This window comes from Pyrgilauda ruficollis, unplaced genomic scaffold (genome assembly GCF_017590135.1).
Source record: "Pyrgilauda ruficollis isolate IOZ18807 unplaced genomic scaffold, ASM1759013v1 scaffold96, whole genome shotgun sequence".
Taxonomy (NCBI): domain Eukaryota; kingdom Metazoa; phylum Chordata; class Aves; order Passeriformes; family Passeridae; genus Pyrgilauda; species Pyrgilauda ruficollis.
Window position 1 is genome coordinate 194,049 of NW_024531710.1, and position 14,539 is coordinate 208,587.

General features: G+C 42.1%; 1 protein-coding gene across 1 annotated transcript in view; it reads left to right on the top strand.

The window, feature by feature from the left end:
• The window catches only part of ARID3B (AT-rich interaction domain 3B), a 31,411-nt gene that overhangs the window by 12,121 nt on the left and 4,751 nt on the right, over positions 1 to 14,539 (top strand). Inside the window, exons 3-5 of the mRNA XM_041489756.1 lie at positions 1,246 to 1,318; positions 9,964 to 10,147; positions 14,032 to 14,285. Of these exons, the coding sequence (XP_041345690.1) occupies positions 1,246 to 1,318; positions 9,964 to 10,147; positions 14,032 to 14,285 (511 nt within the window). The remainder of the gene's footprint in view (positions 1 to 1,245; positions 1,319 to 9,963; positions 10,148 to 14,031; positions 14,286 to 14,539) is intronic.

Consider the following 14,539-nt stretch of genomic DNA (forward strand, 5'->3'; position numbering starts at 1 on the left):
TGGATCCATTCCATTCCTGGGGATCCATTTCAGCTCTGGGAATCCATTCCATTTATGTTGATCCATTCCATTTCTGGGCATCTTTTTAATTTTCATTTTTCTTTTCCATCTCTGGGGATCCATGCTATTTCTGGGGATCCATTCCAGCTCTGGTAATCCATTCCATTTCAGGGGATCCTTTCAGTTTCTGGGGATCCTTTCCATTTCTAGAGATCCATTCCATTTCTTGGGGATGCTTTTCATTCCTGGGAATCCATTCCCTTTTGGGGGATCCATTCCGTTTCTGGGAAACCATTCCCTTTCTGGGGATCTATTTAATTTTCATTTTTCTTTTCCATCTCTGGGGATCCATTCAATTTCTGGGGTTCTTTTCCAACTCTGAGGATTTGTTCCATTTCCAGGGATCCCACTCCATTTCTGGGAATCCATACCATTGCTGGGAATCCATTCCATTTCTGGGGATCTTTTCCATTTTCACTTTTCTTTTTACAGCTCTGGGGATCCATTCTGTCTCTGGGGTTCCATTCCATTCCTGGGGATCCTTTCTATTTTTGGGAATCCATTTTACTTCTGGGGATCCTTTCTATTTCTGGGAATCCATTTTACATCTGGGGATCCATTCAGTTTCTGGGGATCCTTTCAGTTTCTGGGGATCTATTCCAACTCTGGGAATCCATTCCATTTCTGGGGAACTTTTCCATTTCTGGGGTTCTTTTCCATCTCCAGGAATCCATTCCATTCCAGGGATCCATTCCATTCCTGTGCATCCTTTCCATTTCTGGGAATCCATTCCAGCTCTGGGGATCCATTCCATTTCTGGGCGTCTTTTTCATTTTCATTTTTCTTTTCCATTTCTGAGGATCTTTTCAATTTCTGGGAATCCTTTCCATTTCAGGGGATCTTTTTCATTTTCATTTTTCTTTTCCATTTCTGGGAATCCATTCCCTTTCTGGGGATTCTTTCCATTCCTGGGCATCCTTTCCATCTCTGGGGATCCTTTCTATTTCTGGGAATCCTTTCAATTTCTGGGGATCCATTCCATCTCTGGGGATCTTTTCCATTCCTGTGCATCCATTCCATTTCTGTGGATCCTTTCCATCCCTGGGGATCCATTCCAGCCATGACCACCAAGCCCCTCTCCGTGTCTCCCTCTGCCTGTGCTGTCCCTCCCCCTGGAAGCAGGCAGAATTCTGGAATTTTCTGTTTCCCTGGGAGCTGTGGTCTCACTCTGCTTTGTGCCCCCAGCTGTACGAACTGGACAGCGATCCCGAGCGGAAGGAGTTCCTGGATGACCTCTTCATCTTCATGCAGAAGAGGGGTGAGTGACTTTCCTTGGATTGCAGGAGTGGAACGGGGCAGGAGAGGGAATTCCTGCCTGCTGAGGCTGGAAAAACAAATCCTGGAGTTTGGGGCATTTCCCTTGGCATTGGAGGAGAGCAGTAGGGAAGATCTGCCCTGTAAATTAAATTAATTTAAATAAATTTAAAACAAGAAATTAAAATTAAATAATTAAGTAAATAAATTTAAATTCATTAATTAATTTAAATTAAATTAAATTCACCTTCAATTTCTTTGCTTTCTGATGTAGTGCTGGTGTTGTCCATGCCCTGAAGATCCCAGGAACCTTTTCCTGGAATTTCCAGGGTGTCAATGATCCCAATCCAGTGTTCAGAGCAGACTGGTGATAATTAAAATGTGTTTAACTGGGGTGTTGGGTAACAGATGCACCTCGGAACGTTTGGGGTGTCCTCTTGTCCCCCTGAGGGTGTCAGTGGCACAGAGCAAAGTGTTTCTAACATCCCAATCCTAGACTCAAGAGCTGCATAGTTCCCAAAAAAACCCAAATCCAGCTCCTCTCCCAAGGGCAAAGTGTTTTTAAAACCCCAATCCTGGGCTGAGGAGCTGCCTGGTTCCCAAAACCCCCAAATCCAGATCTCCTGAGAGCAAAGTGTTTCTGTATCCCAGTCCTGGGCTGAAGGGCTGCTGGTTCCCAAAAACCCCAAATCTGGCTCTCCTGAGAGCAAGGGATTTCTGACATCCCAATCCCATTCTGAAGAGCTGCCTTGTTCCCAAAAAAAACCCAAATCCGGATCTCCTGAGAGCAGAGTGTTTCTGACATCCCAGTCCCACAAAAACCCCAAATCTGGCTGTCCTGAGAGCAAGGGATTTCTGACATCCCAGTCCCGTTCTCAAGAGCTGCCTGGTTCCCAAAAGAACCCAAATCCAGCTCTTCTGAGGGCAAAGTGTTTCTGACATCCCAATCCCAGTCTGAAGAGCTGCCTGGTTCCAAAAAAACTCCAAATGCAGCTCCTCTCCTGAGAGCAGTGTGAAGAGCTGCTCCATTTGCCCCTGGTGTCTGTGGGGTCAGGCAGCAGCTCTGCCAATAAAAATCCCACTGTAAAAACCTAAAAGCAGGGATTTGCTGCTGTCCAGGGGGAGCTGAAGGAGCAGAAACTGCAAAGATGAATGGGATTTCACAGGAGCTGCAGGGATGAAAAGGCTGGGATGGTTTGGGGTGCCCCTGGGACGGGGCAGCCATGGAGCAGCTCTAACACAGATCAGATGTGGAGGGCTGTCCCCAAGGGCCATAAAAGGGCCCTGGAGCAGCAGAAACTATGGAAGGGGGCATGGAATGGGCCTTTGTGGGGTTTTGTTCCTCAGAGGGGACACCAGACATAAGCTGGAGCTGGCCTTTGTAGGGTTTTGTTCCTGGGAAGCTGGAACTGACCTTCGTAGGATTTTTTTGTGGAAGGAGCAAGTGGGCACAGGGAGGGTGGGACAGCGGTGCTGGGGGTGATGCCTTAGGAAGGCTGAGCTAAAACTGAGACTAGACTGAGCTCAAGAATAATGCAGGGATTTGTTAAAAGAACCTCCTCAGTGGATCCACCTTGGGCAGCACAAGAGCCCAGCCAGGGCTACACCCAAGATGAAGCAAAATGGTCACAAAAATGGGACAACCGATCACAGGGTCTCTCACTTTTATGAGTTTTGGGCCATTTGCGTATTGGAGTTAATTGTCAATTACAGCTTCGGGTTATGAATCCCTTCCTTCTTGTTTTTCTCTCTTCAGTCAAAGATTGCAGCTCTCCCTAAAACACAGTCAGGGGTTGCAGCTCTCCATGGGATCAGGGCAGGATCAGGGGGTTGCAGCTCCCCATGGGATCAGGGATTGCAGCTCCCCGTGGGATCAGGGATTGCAGCTCCCCATGGGATCTCCATTCCAGGGATTGCAGCTCTCTGTGGGGTCCCTGTTCCTTTTTATCCCAACTCTAGAGAACCAAACCCCACAAATCTCAGGCTGAAACCCTGAACCAGCCAGGATTTCTCCTTGAAGAAGGATTTGAGCAAACCAGGAGCTGAGACAGTGCAGGGGTGGAGTTGATTTGCTGCTGTAAAATGAATTTTCCCTCTGTTCAGCTGGGAATTCACACACCCCACGGAATTACTGTGCCTCCCTTCAAAGATGAAACAGGAAATTCTGTTTTTCTTGAGATTTGGCTCAGTATTATTTTAAATCACTGTGGACTTTCCCAATTTCCTGGGGAAAACCTGTTCCTTCTGGCTGCCTGATACAGCATCTCCCCTGAACATATTTGGAGTGGGAAGAGCAGCTTTTTATTTACCTGCTCCAGGTTGTGGCTTAAAAATGTCTTTTCTGTGCCTATTTTTCACTCCAGTGGGAGTGAAAAAATCCCATTTTAGTGGGATTTCAAGGCCTCTGTGCTGAACAAACCCTGGGGATTCTCACCTCCTTTGTTCCTTGCTGTAAAATGGACACTTGTGCGAGGAAATTGGATAGGGTAGGTGGGAGGTGATTTAAAAAGCAGAGCTGGGTGTGATTAAATGCTCTTTGTGCAGGACAAGTCGTGGCTTAAGCTGCTGGAAATCCCTGTGTGGAAGGGAATCTCTGGCATGGAGGCCAAGGAAAGCCATAAAATTCCCTGGAATTCACCTCAAACTCACCTTTGGGGCAGTTCTCCTCAGTCTGCATCTCCAGCTTGAGGTCTGCCTGCCAGGCCTGGCCAAGGGAGGGTGGAGAGGAGGAGAACAAAGCCCTGGGGTGGGAGGGAGAGGATGGTCCCAGTTAATCCCTCAGCCAAGGATGTGCCAAACCCCCTTGCCCAGGTGATTGCCAGGTGTAATCCCAGCCATTCCAGGCTTTTCTGGGGCTCAGCCCCTCCAGGAGCTCCAGCATGGGACAGAGGGGACACTGAGGTCCCTCTGGGTTAACCCCTGAGGCTCCCTGGGACAGAGGAGACTGTATTGACTTACTGATGACACTTAGTTAATCAACAATTGTGCTTTTTTTATATTTTGTTCAAGGCACCTCCTTTTCCTTCAAGATTTTAAGACAGATGAGGCTGCATCTCACCCCTGGAGGCTGCAGAATTCTGTCTTTAAGGGGGACATGGTTTAAGCTGTAGTGTGCTAACATCAATAAGGCATAACTAAGAAACTGTCATCAGATGTGGTTTTTAGGGTAACACAAAATTATTTTGCTAAGGATATCCTGAATTTTTACTAGTTGTAGGGGCCAAATTGGATATATCTACTGCAGTTCAAGAGCTTGGGAAGGAGAGACATTCCCTCAAAGGCCAGAGATGTTTGTGGCCTTCCTCTGGGAAATCCTTTATTCCAGAAACCCAGATTGTGGCTGCCTTACAATCAGTTAATCAACAATTGTGCTTTTTTGTAGTTTTCTTTAAGACACCTCCTTTTTCTTCAAGACTTTCCAATTCCCCAGTTGCTGTTTAACCCCTCTGATGGTTGTTTCTTTTCTAAAGAAGTTTTGGTGCCCGTTATGTGTAGGTGATCTGGGCACCTGTGGGTGCACCCCCACTTTGTCCCAAGTTCCTCTCTAAGGCAGGATAATCAGTAAGGCATAATTGAGAAACTGTCATCAGTTTCCAGATGTGATTTTTAGGGTAATGCAAAATTATTTTGCTAGTTGTAGGGGCCAAATCAGATATATCTACTGCAGTTCAAGAGCTTAGAAAGGGGAAAAGGCTTTTCAAGGGAAATTTAGGTTGAATATCAGGAAAAAGTTTTTTCAGAAAGGGTGATAAAGTTCTGGAATGTTCTGCCTGGAGAGGTGGTGCAGTCCCCATCCCTGGATGGGGAACAAAGCCTGGATGTGGCACTGGGTGCCAGGGTTTAGTTGAGGGGTTGGGGCTGGGCTGGATTCTGTGATCTTGGAGGTCTCTTCCAATCCGATGATTCTGTGAATTCTGAGGGAGACATTCCCTCAAAGGCCACAGATGTTTCTGGCTCCAGTCAGCCTTCCTCTGGAAAACCCTTTATCCCAGAAACCTGGATTGTGGCTGCCTTTCTGCTCAGAAAACCAGCAGCCCTTGGGATGACTCTGCTTTCCCCTTCCACATTTATCAACTCTGCATCCTCCCTTTCCCAGTGGGAACTGACTCCTCGTGCCCCTCATTTGGCTGGGATGAGCCAGCTGATCTGGCTGGGATGAGCCAAATTGTGGGGCTGGGGTGAGCCAAATGATGGGGCTGGGTTGAGCAAATTACAGAGCTGGGATGAGCCAAGTGATGGGGCTGAGGTGCACCAAGTTATGGGGCGAGCCAGGTGATGGGGCTGGAATGAGCTAAATTATGGGGCTGGGATTGAGCCAAATTGCAGAGCTGGGATGAGCCAAGTGTTGGGGTTGAGGTGCACCAAGTTATGGGGCTGTAATGAGCCAAATTTTGGAGCTGGGATGAGCCAGGTTATGGGGCTGGTGTGAGCCAAGTGATGGAGCTGGGATGAGCCCAGTGACAGGGCTGGGATGAGCCAAGTTTTGGGGCTGGGATGAACCAAGTGATGGAGCTGAGATGAGCCAAGTTTCAGAGCTGGGATTGAGCCAAATTACAGAGCTGGGATGAACGAAGTGATGGGGCTGGGATGAACCAAGTGATGGGGCTGGGATGAGCCAAGTGATGGGTCTGGGATGAACCAAGTTTTGGGGCTGGTGTGAGCCAAGTTACGGGGCTGGGGTTCTGCTGAGAGGCAGGAGAAGTTATTTTCCGAGGAAACCGAGAGAGGAAGATCTTCCTCTGGCTCGGGGCAGGAGGTTTGCAAGTACAGTAAAATGAGTTTACCATCAAAAGGCAACAAGTCTTGTGCCGTGGCCCCGGCTCTGACCTTTCCCTCTGGAATTCTGCCCCCTGGCCCCGGGCTCATTAATCCTGGCGCTGCCAGATGACAGTAATCCATCACAGCCCTGACAGCCCTGCCCAGCTCAGGATCTGCCCTTTCAGCCTTTCCTGTGGCAGCGCTGGGGGTTTCCAATAAAACCCTGCCTTTATCGCCTTCCCCGGGCTGGCCTGGGGGAGGAGGGGGCACCAAATCCCTCTGGAAAACACCGGGAATTCACCGGGACTCGCTCTCTGCGGGACCTGCGGGGTGGTGTTGGGGCAGTGCTGGAGGAACACGTGGAAAATGGAATTATTGCAGTGGAAAATAGAATTATTGCAGTGGAAAATGGAATTATTGCAGTGGAAATGGAATTATTGCAGCTCCTGGGAGCAGTTCTGTCCCTACTGCAAAGTTTCTCAGCTGCACAAAGGAATTTTATTTTGGGGGGAACCAAACTCGAGGTTTTATCTCAGTGGATATATTTGTATTCTGTGTGTAAACACATTTAGCTGAGTGTTTCTGTATAAAGCCCTGTTTAGCTGAGTTTATAAATATGTGTTTCCATCTAAATCTTGATTTAGCTGGCTTTATAAATGAAATTTCGGGGCACTTTGGTCCTGTTTAAAGCACAGCTGAGGGAGGGAAGCTGTCCTGGGGGTGCTGAAATTATTGCAGCTCCTGGGAGCAGTTCTGTCCCTGCTGCAAAGTTTCTGTCAGCTGCACAAAGAAATTTTATTTTGGGGTGGAAACCAAATTTGAGGTTTTATCTCAGTGGATAAATGTAAATTCTCTGTGTAATAGAGTTTATAAATGCATGTTTCTGTATAAAGCCCTGTTTAGCTGAGTTTGTAAATGTGTGTTTCCATCTAAATCTCGATGTAGCTGGGTTTGTAAATTAAATTTCTGGGCACTTTGGTCCTGTTTAAAGCAAAGCTGTCCTGGGGGTGCTGAGGTGATGGAATTATTGCAGCTCCTGGGAGCAGTTCTGTCCCTGCTGCAAAGTTTCTCAGCTGCACAAAGAAATTTTATCATTTAACCAAACTCAAGGTTTTGTCTCAGTGGATATATTTGTATTCTGTGTGTAAACACATTTAGCTGAGTTTATAAATGTGTGTTTCTGTATAAATCCCTGTTTAGCTGGGTTTATAAATGAAATTTCAGGGCACTTTGCTCCTGTTTGAAGCACAGCTGAGGGAGGGAAGCTGTCCTGGGGGTGCTGAGGTGATTCAGGGGGTTCAGACCCCCTCACTGTTCCTGCTCCAGCTGGGAGCAGCTCTCTGGAATTACTTCAGCCTTCATTCCCCAGTGCTGCAGGTGATCTTTGTGCCTCTCACAGGAGTATCTGGATTATTCATTTGTGTATTTTCCCATCTGCTGAGCTGGGGAAATCTGGAAGAGAGTAGAAGCGTGTTTGGGGGAAAGCAGGGTACTAAAAAGCAGATATTTGTTAATATTTTCTGAGTTGCTGAGAACATGGCTCTTCCCTTTCACTCTCCATCTGGATGAAAGTCCCTGCTGGACAAATTAATGCCATTTCCTAAATTGGATTGGGAAAACTGGGGTGGCTTTGGCTGGGGGGAGAGGGGCTTCATCCTCCCCCAGCCCAGCAAAGGCTTTGCTGCTGTGGCTAATTAATGAAAGGAGGGGAATTTTGGGCTGTCCTGGGGGCTTTGGAAGGAAATATTTCCCTGTTTTCCCTGCGGGTGTGACTCAGGTGATGAGTGACAGCTGGAGGTAACTTGATCATGCCCTGATTCCCAGTGCTGCTGTCACCCCGAGACAAAATGGATGCTTGGGAAAAAAACCAGAGGAAATTGAGGATTTTTGGGAGGGAGGGATGGAGCCACAGAGATTTTGGAGGTTTTGGAATTCTCTCCGTGCTCCTTGAGGGGTCTGTGCCCCTGAAATTTGGGAAGGGGATGTGGATCTGCTCCTTGGGCTGCTCGGACAGGGGAAGAGGCTGGGATTGATATAAATTGAAACACTTTGAATCTGTGGGGTTTTCAGCCCTTTAGAGCTGCAAAAATGGGCTGTTTTATCCAGCATCTCATTAACCTGTGGGAATTGGCACCACGAGCCAATAATGCCTAATGGGATTCCCAAAGAAGAGACAGGGAAAAAAAAATCCCCCTTGGATGTCTGACAAGGACATCTGCAGGGCCCCTTTCATGGCACGGAATAAACCCATTTATAGGGCCATAAATGGGGGATCAGGGGCTGCCAGCAGTGGCACCAGCCTCCCCTGGGGACTGGGGATTCCACAATTGTCCCCTGCCCCCCTCCCAGCCTTCCTGCCAGGCTGGGGCTGCCCATTGTGGGGACAGGATGGGCTGGGCGGCCCTTTGATCCAGGACAGAGTTTCCCAGGCCAAATAAAAGCTCTGCCACTTCAGCTTTTTATTATTCCTTCTTCCTCTCCGTGCCTAAATCTCCTTCATTTGGGCGTTGGCACTTCCAGGAGCTGCCAAAGGGAGAGGTTAAAAATCAGATTTTCTTCCACATTAACCCAAAATACACAGAAGCAAGCAGGAAGGATGGAGCAGGACCTGGTTTGGGGATGCTCAGAGCTGCTGTGGCCTCGTCAGGGAATTGTTTGGGAGGGAAAAGAAGTGGGAGGCTGGAAGCAGCAGCCTTTATTTACCTCTCCAGGTTGTTCCAAGTGTTCAACAAATAAGGGAGGATGGAATTCTGTGGGGGAGAGATGTTCTCCAGTGCTGATTGCCTTGGTTCTGCTGTTCCCAGGCAAACAGCACATCCTGGGCCCTGAGGGAGCATTTTTATCCAAGGATTTTAACCCTGAGCTCATAAAACCCATTCAATAGTCCCAACTTCCCCTCTTTCTATTCCAGGAGCTGCAGGTTTTTATTGCTCTGCTAATTCCCTTTACCCACAGGAAAGGGTTTTCCATGGAAACACCTCGAGCCAAGCTGCAAATTCCCTGAATTTCCTGTTAGGGCAGTGTCACTGTTGTATTTTCTGGAAAAATCTTCTTTCCCAGGATTTTTCTCCTGGGAAGCTGAGAAGCCTCAGAGAAAAATGAAAACAATAATTATCTGATTTGCTTCTCCTGTGTTTTGCTGCTGTGGAATGTGTTTGGACATTATTTACCAAGAGGTGGTTGTTCCATTGGTTGCATGTGAATGGTTTTTGGCCAAGTATGGGACAGCTTTTTTGGACTCTGGAGGAGAGAGTCACAAGTTTTTGAGTAGTATCTTTCTAGCTTTCTGTCTGTATCCTTTCTGTATTCTTTAGTATAGTTTAGTATAGTATTCTTTAATATCTTATAGATCATAAAATAATAAATTAACCTTCTAAGAACATGGAGTCAGATTCATTCCTCTCTCATCCGGGGACCCCAAAAATACCACAGGGCAGAGAGAGCTGGATCCTGTCACTGATATTTTATGAAAATCCTTTCAGATTTTCTCCTGAGAAGCCTCAGAAAAGAAATATAAACAATAACTATCTGATGGCTGTGGAATGTGATCTGGAGATAGTTTACCAGCAGGTGCATCTTTGACTGGTCTCATAAATTGTTTTTACTTGATGACCAATCATGGTCCAGGCTCTGAGCAGTCAGGAGTGTTTATTATTTCATTCCTTTGCTAGCCTTCTGATGTATTCCTTTCTCTATTCTTTTTAGTATAGCATATATAACGTGATATAATATGCTATAATATCATATAACATGCTATAACATAACATAATATAACATAATATAATATATCAGCCTTCTAATAAATATGGAGTCAGATTGATCTCTTCCCTTGTCCTGGGACCCATGGACACGATCCCCCCGAGCTCATGCTCCCCGTGCCCCTTTTTGCAGGAACTCCCATCAACAGGATCCCCATCATGGCCAAGCAGATCCTGGATCTCTACATGCTCTACAAGCTGGTGACCGAGAAGGGCGGGCTGGTGGAGATCATCAACAAGAAGATCTGGAGGGAGATCACCAAAGGCCTTAACCTGCCCACCTCCATCACCAGCGCCGCCTTCACCCTGCGCACACAGTGAGTTCACAGATGGGAACAGAGCGTGCAGTGTAAATGTGTCTGGGTTCATGTGTGGTTGTATTTATAGAAATGGAAACACATATTTTATAAATAAATTAAATATAGTAGAAATATAGTATAAGTATGTAATATATATAGATATGTTATCAATATAAATTTAAATATTTCTATTCATTATATATAAATATAATAAATATATACTATATAGAAATAGGTACGTATTTAAATATAAAAATATTGGTATATTTATAAATATATTTATCTTTAAGTATAAACTATATAACCATTTTATTAATACAAATTTAAATATTTTTATTTATTATGTAAATATATAATTAATATATGCTATGTATTTATATAAATATAAATGTAAATGTATTTAAATATATAATTGTTTCTACATTTATAAATATATTTATATACAAAATATAAAAATTCTTATAAATATAAATTTTATTATTTGCATTCATTATATAAATACATAATAAATATATACTATATATTTATATTAATATAAATGTGTATCTATTTAAATATTTATATATTTATAAATATATATTTCTATATAAGTATTTTATAAATATAAATTTAAGTGTTCATATTTATTATATAAAATATAATATATATACTATAATTTTATAATATATATTATATGTTATTGATATATAATATAAATATCTTTAGACTTTTAAAAATATATAATATATATAATTTTAACATATATACTGATATATAATATCAATAATTGGATATTATTGGAATAATCGAATTTGAATAATCCAATTATCCCAGTGGATATTATTGGAATAATCCAATTAAGATTATTGGATACTTATCTGTTATTGGACATTTGCTTTTGGGTATTTGCTGTTATTGGGTTAGATGATTATTAGGTGTTTGCATTGATAGTTTTTTATTATTGCTAGATATATCTGTTATTAAATACCTATTATTAGTTGTAAATTATTTGTAGTAAATATTGTTATTAATAATATAATATATAATATATAATACACAAATAATATAATATAATGTAATATAATATATTACATATATATATAATATAATATAATTAATATAATAGAATTATTAGTAGTATTATTAGTAAATATTTAGAATAGAGACTGGCCAAGGTAAAGCCTCTAAAGGGGGAAATGATGCCTCAGCATAAGGAGCTCCTGAAGGGAATTCTCATCCTCACCTCCCTCCAGCCCCAGCCTTTTTGCCTCTTTTCTCAGTTGTGAGGGAATTCTGGATGGTTTCTAGAGAATATTCCAGTTGTGAGGGAATTTTGGATGATTTATAGATAATATTTCATTTGTAAGGGAATTCTGGTTGATTTGTAGATAATAGTTCAATTGTGAGAGAAATCTGGGTGATTTATGGACAATATTTCAATTGTGAGGGAATTCTGAATGATATAATATATAATACACAAATAATATAATATAATGTAATATAATATATTACATATATATATAATATAATATAATTAATATAATAGAATTATTAGTAGTATTATTAGTAAATATTTAGAATAGAGACTGGCCAAGGTAAAGCCTCTAAAGGGGGAAATGATGCCTCAGCATAAGGAGCTCCTGAAGGGAATTCTCATCCTCACCTAATATATGCTATGTATTTATATAAATATAAATGTAAATGTATTTAAATATATAATTGTTTCTACATTTATAAATATATTTATATACAAAATATAAAAATTCTTATAAATATAAATTTTATTATTTGCATTCATTATATAAATACATAATAAATATATACTATATATTTATATTAATATAAATGTGTATCTATTTAAATATTTATATATTTATAAATATATATTTCTATATAAGTATTTTATAAATATAAATTTAAGTGTTCATATTTATTATATAAAATATAATATATATACTATAATTTTATAATATATATTATATGTTATTGATATATAATATAAATATCTTTAGACTTTTAAAAATATATAATATATATAATTTTAACATATATACTGATATATAATATCAATAATTGGATATTATTGGAATAATCGAATTTGAATAATCCAATTATCCCAGTGGATATTATTGGAATAATCCAATTAAGATTATTGGATACTTATCTGTTATTGGACATTTGCTTTTGGGTATTTGCTGTTATTGGGTTAGATGATTATTAGGTGTTTGCATTGATAGTTTTTTATTATTGCTAGATATATCTGTTATTAAATACCTATTATTAGTTGTAAATGATTTGTAGTAAATATTGTTATTAATAATATAATATATAATATATAATACACAAATAATATAATATAATGTAATATAATATATTACATATATATATAATATAATATAATTAATATAATAGAATTATTAGTAGTATTATTAGTAAATATTTAGAATAGAGACTGGCCAAGGTAAAGCCTCTAAAGGGGGAAATGATGCCTCAGCATAAGGAGCTCCTGAAGGGAATTCTCATCCTCACCTCCCTCCAGCCCCAGCCTTTTTGCCTCTTTTCTCAGTTGTGAGGGAATTCTGGATGGTTTCTAGAGAATATTCCAGTTGTGAGGGAATTTTGGATGATTTATAGAGAATATTTCAGTTGTAAGGGAATTCTGGTTGATTTGTAGATAATAGTTCAATTGTGAGAGAAATCTGGGTGATTTATGGACAATATTTCAATTGTGAGGGAATTCTGAATGATTTATTGAGGATATTTCAGTTGTGAGTAATATTTTTAGATAATATTTCAGTTGTGAGGGAATTCTGGATGGTTTATAGATAATATTTCAACTGTGAGGAAATTCTGGGTGATTTATAGGTAATAGTTAAGTCGTAAGGGAATTCTGGGTGATTTATAAATAATGATTCCGTTGTGAGGGAATTCTGGATGGTTTATAGATGATATTTCAGTTGTGAGAGAATTCTGGATTGTTTCTAGATAATATTTCAGTTGTGAGGGATTTCTGGGTGATTTATAGAGGATATTTCAATTGTGAGGGGATTCTGGGTGATCCTTTGAGGATATTTCATGTGTGAGAGAATTCTGGATGATTCTTTTAGGATATTTCCGTAATATTTCTAGATAATATTTCAGTTGTGAGGGAATTCTGGATGATTTATAGATAGTAATTCAATTGTGAGGAAATTTTGGATGGTTTCTAGATGATTATTTCAGCTGTGAGAGAATTCTGGATGATTTCTAGATAATATTTCAGTTGTGAGGGAATTCTGGGTGATTTATATCAATATTCAGTTGTGAAGCAATTCTGGGTGATTTATAGATGATATTTCAATTGTGAGGGAATTCTGGGTGATTTATAGGTACTGTTTCAGTTGTGAGGGAATTCTGGGTGGTTTATAGATAATGTTTCAATTGTGAGGGAATTCTGGATGCTTTATAGATTATATTTTATTTGTGAGGGAATTCTAGATGCTTTATAGGTACTGTTTCAGTTGTGAGGGAATTCTGGATGGTTTATAGATGATATTTCAATTGTGAGGGAATTCTGGGTGATTTGTAGGAAGTATTTCAGTTGTGAGGGAGTTCTAGATGATTTATAGAGGGTATTTCAGTTGTGAGGGGATTCTGGTTGAATTGCTGAGGATATTTCATTTGTGAGGGAATTCTGGGTGACTTATAGGTAATTATTCAGTTGTGAGGGAATTCTGGATGATCCTTTGAGGATATTCCAGTTGTGAAGGCGTTCCAGCTGACTCTTCCCCCCTTGTGTGATCAGCAATATCTAACGGCACATTTCCCTACAAACACTGAGCACATCCAGACCAAGCCATGCTTCCGAACACCCCAAACCTGCCGAGCACCTCGGGATGAGTCCCCGTGCCACCTGAGTTACCCTCTCTGTGTCCCTCTCCCAGGTACATGAAGTACCTCTATGCCTACGAGTGCGAGAAGAAGTCTCTGAGCTCCCCAGCCGAGCTCCAGGCCGCCATCGACGGCAACCGGCGCGAGGGCCGGCGGCCCAGCTACAGCTCCTCGCTGTTCAGCTACTCTCCCTCCCCGCCGGGGGCTCCTTCCCTGCTGTCCCCCCCCAAAATCCGCTTCCCCATCATCGGCGTGGCACCAGGCAGCGCCACCGGCAACCCCCGCGTGTCACCGGCCCTCAGGAAAGGTCAGCACATCCGTGGTGTGGTGGGAATGTGGGGCTGTGGTGTTGGCATTGTCCCCTGGCTGAGTGACCCCTCCTGACCGTGTCCATGCTGGGCCACATGGCCTGGCAATGTGGGAGCAGGGTGTTGGCAGTGTCCCCAGGCTGAGTGATCCCTCCTGACCGTGTCCATGCTGGGCCACATGGCCTGGGAATGTGGGAGCAGGGTGTTGGCAGTGTCCTCAGGCTGAGTGACCCCTCCTGACCATGTCCATGCC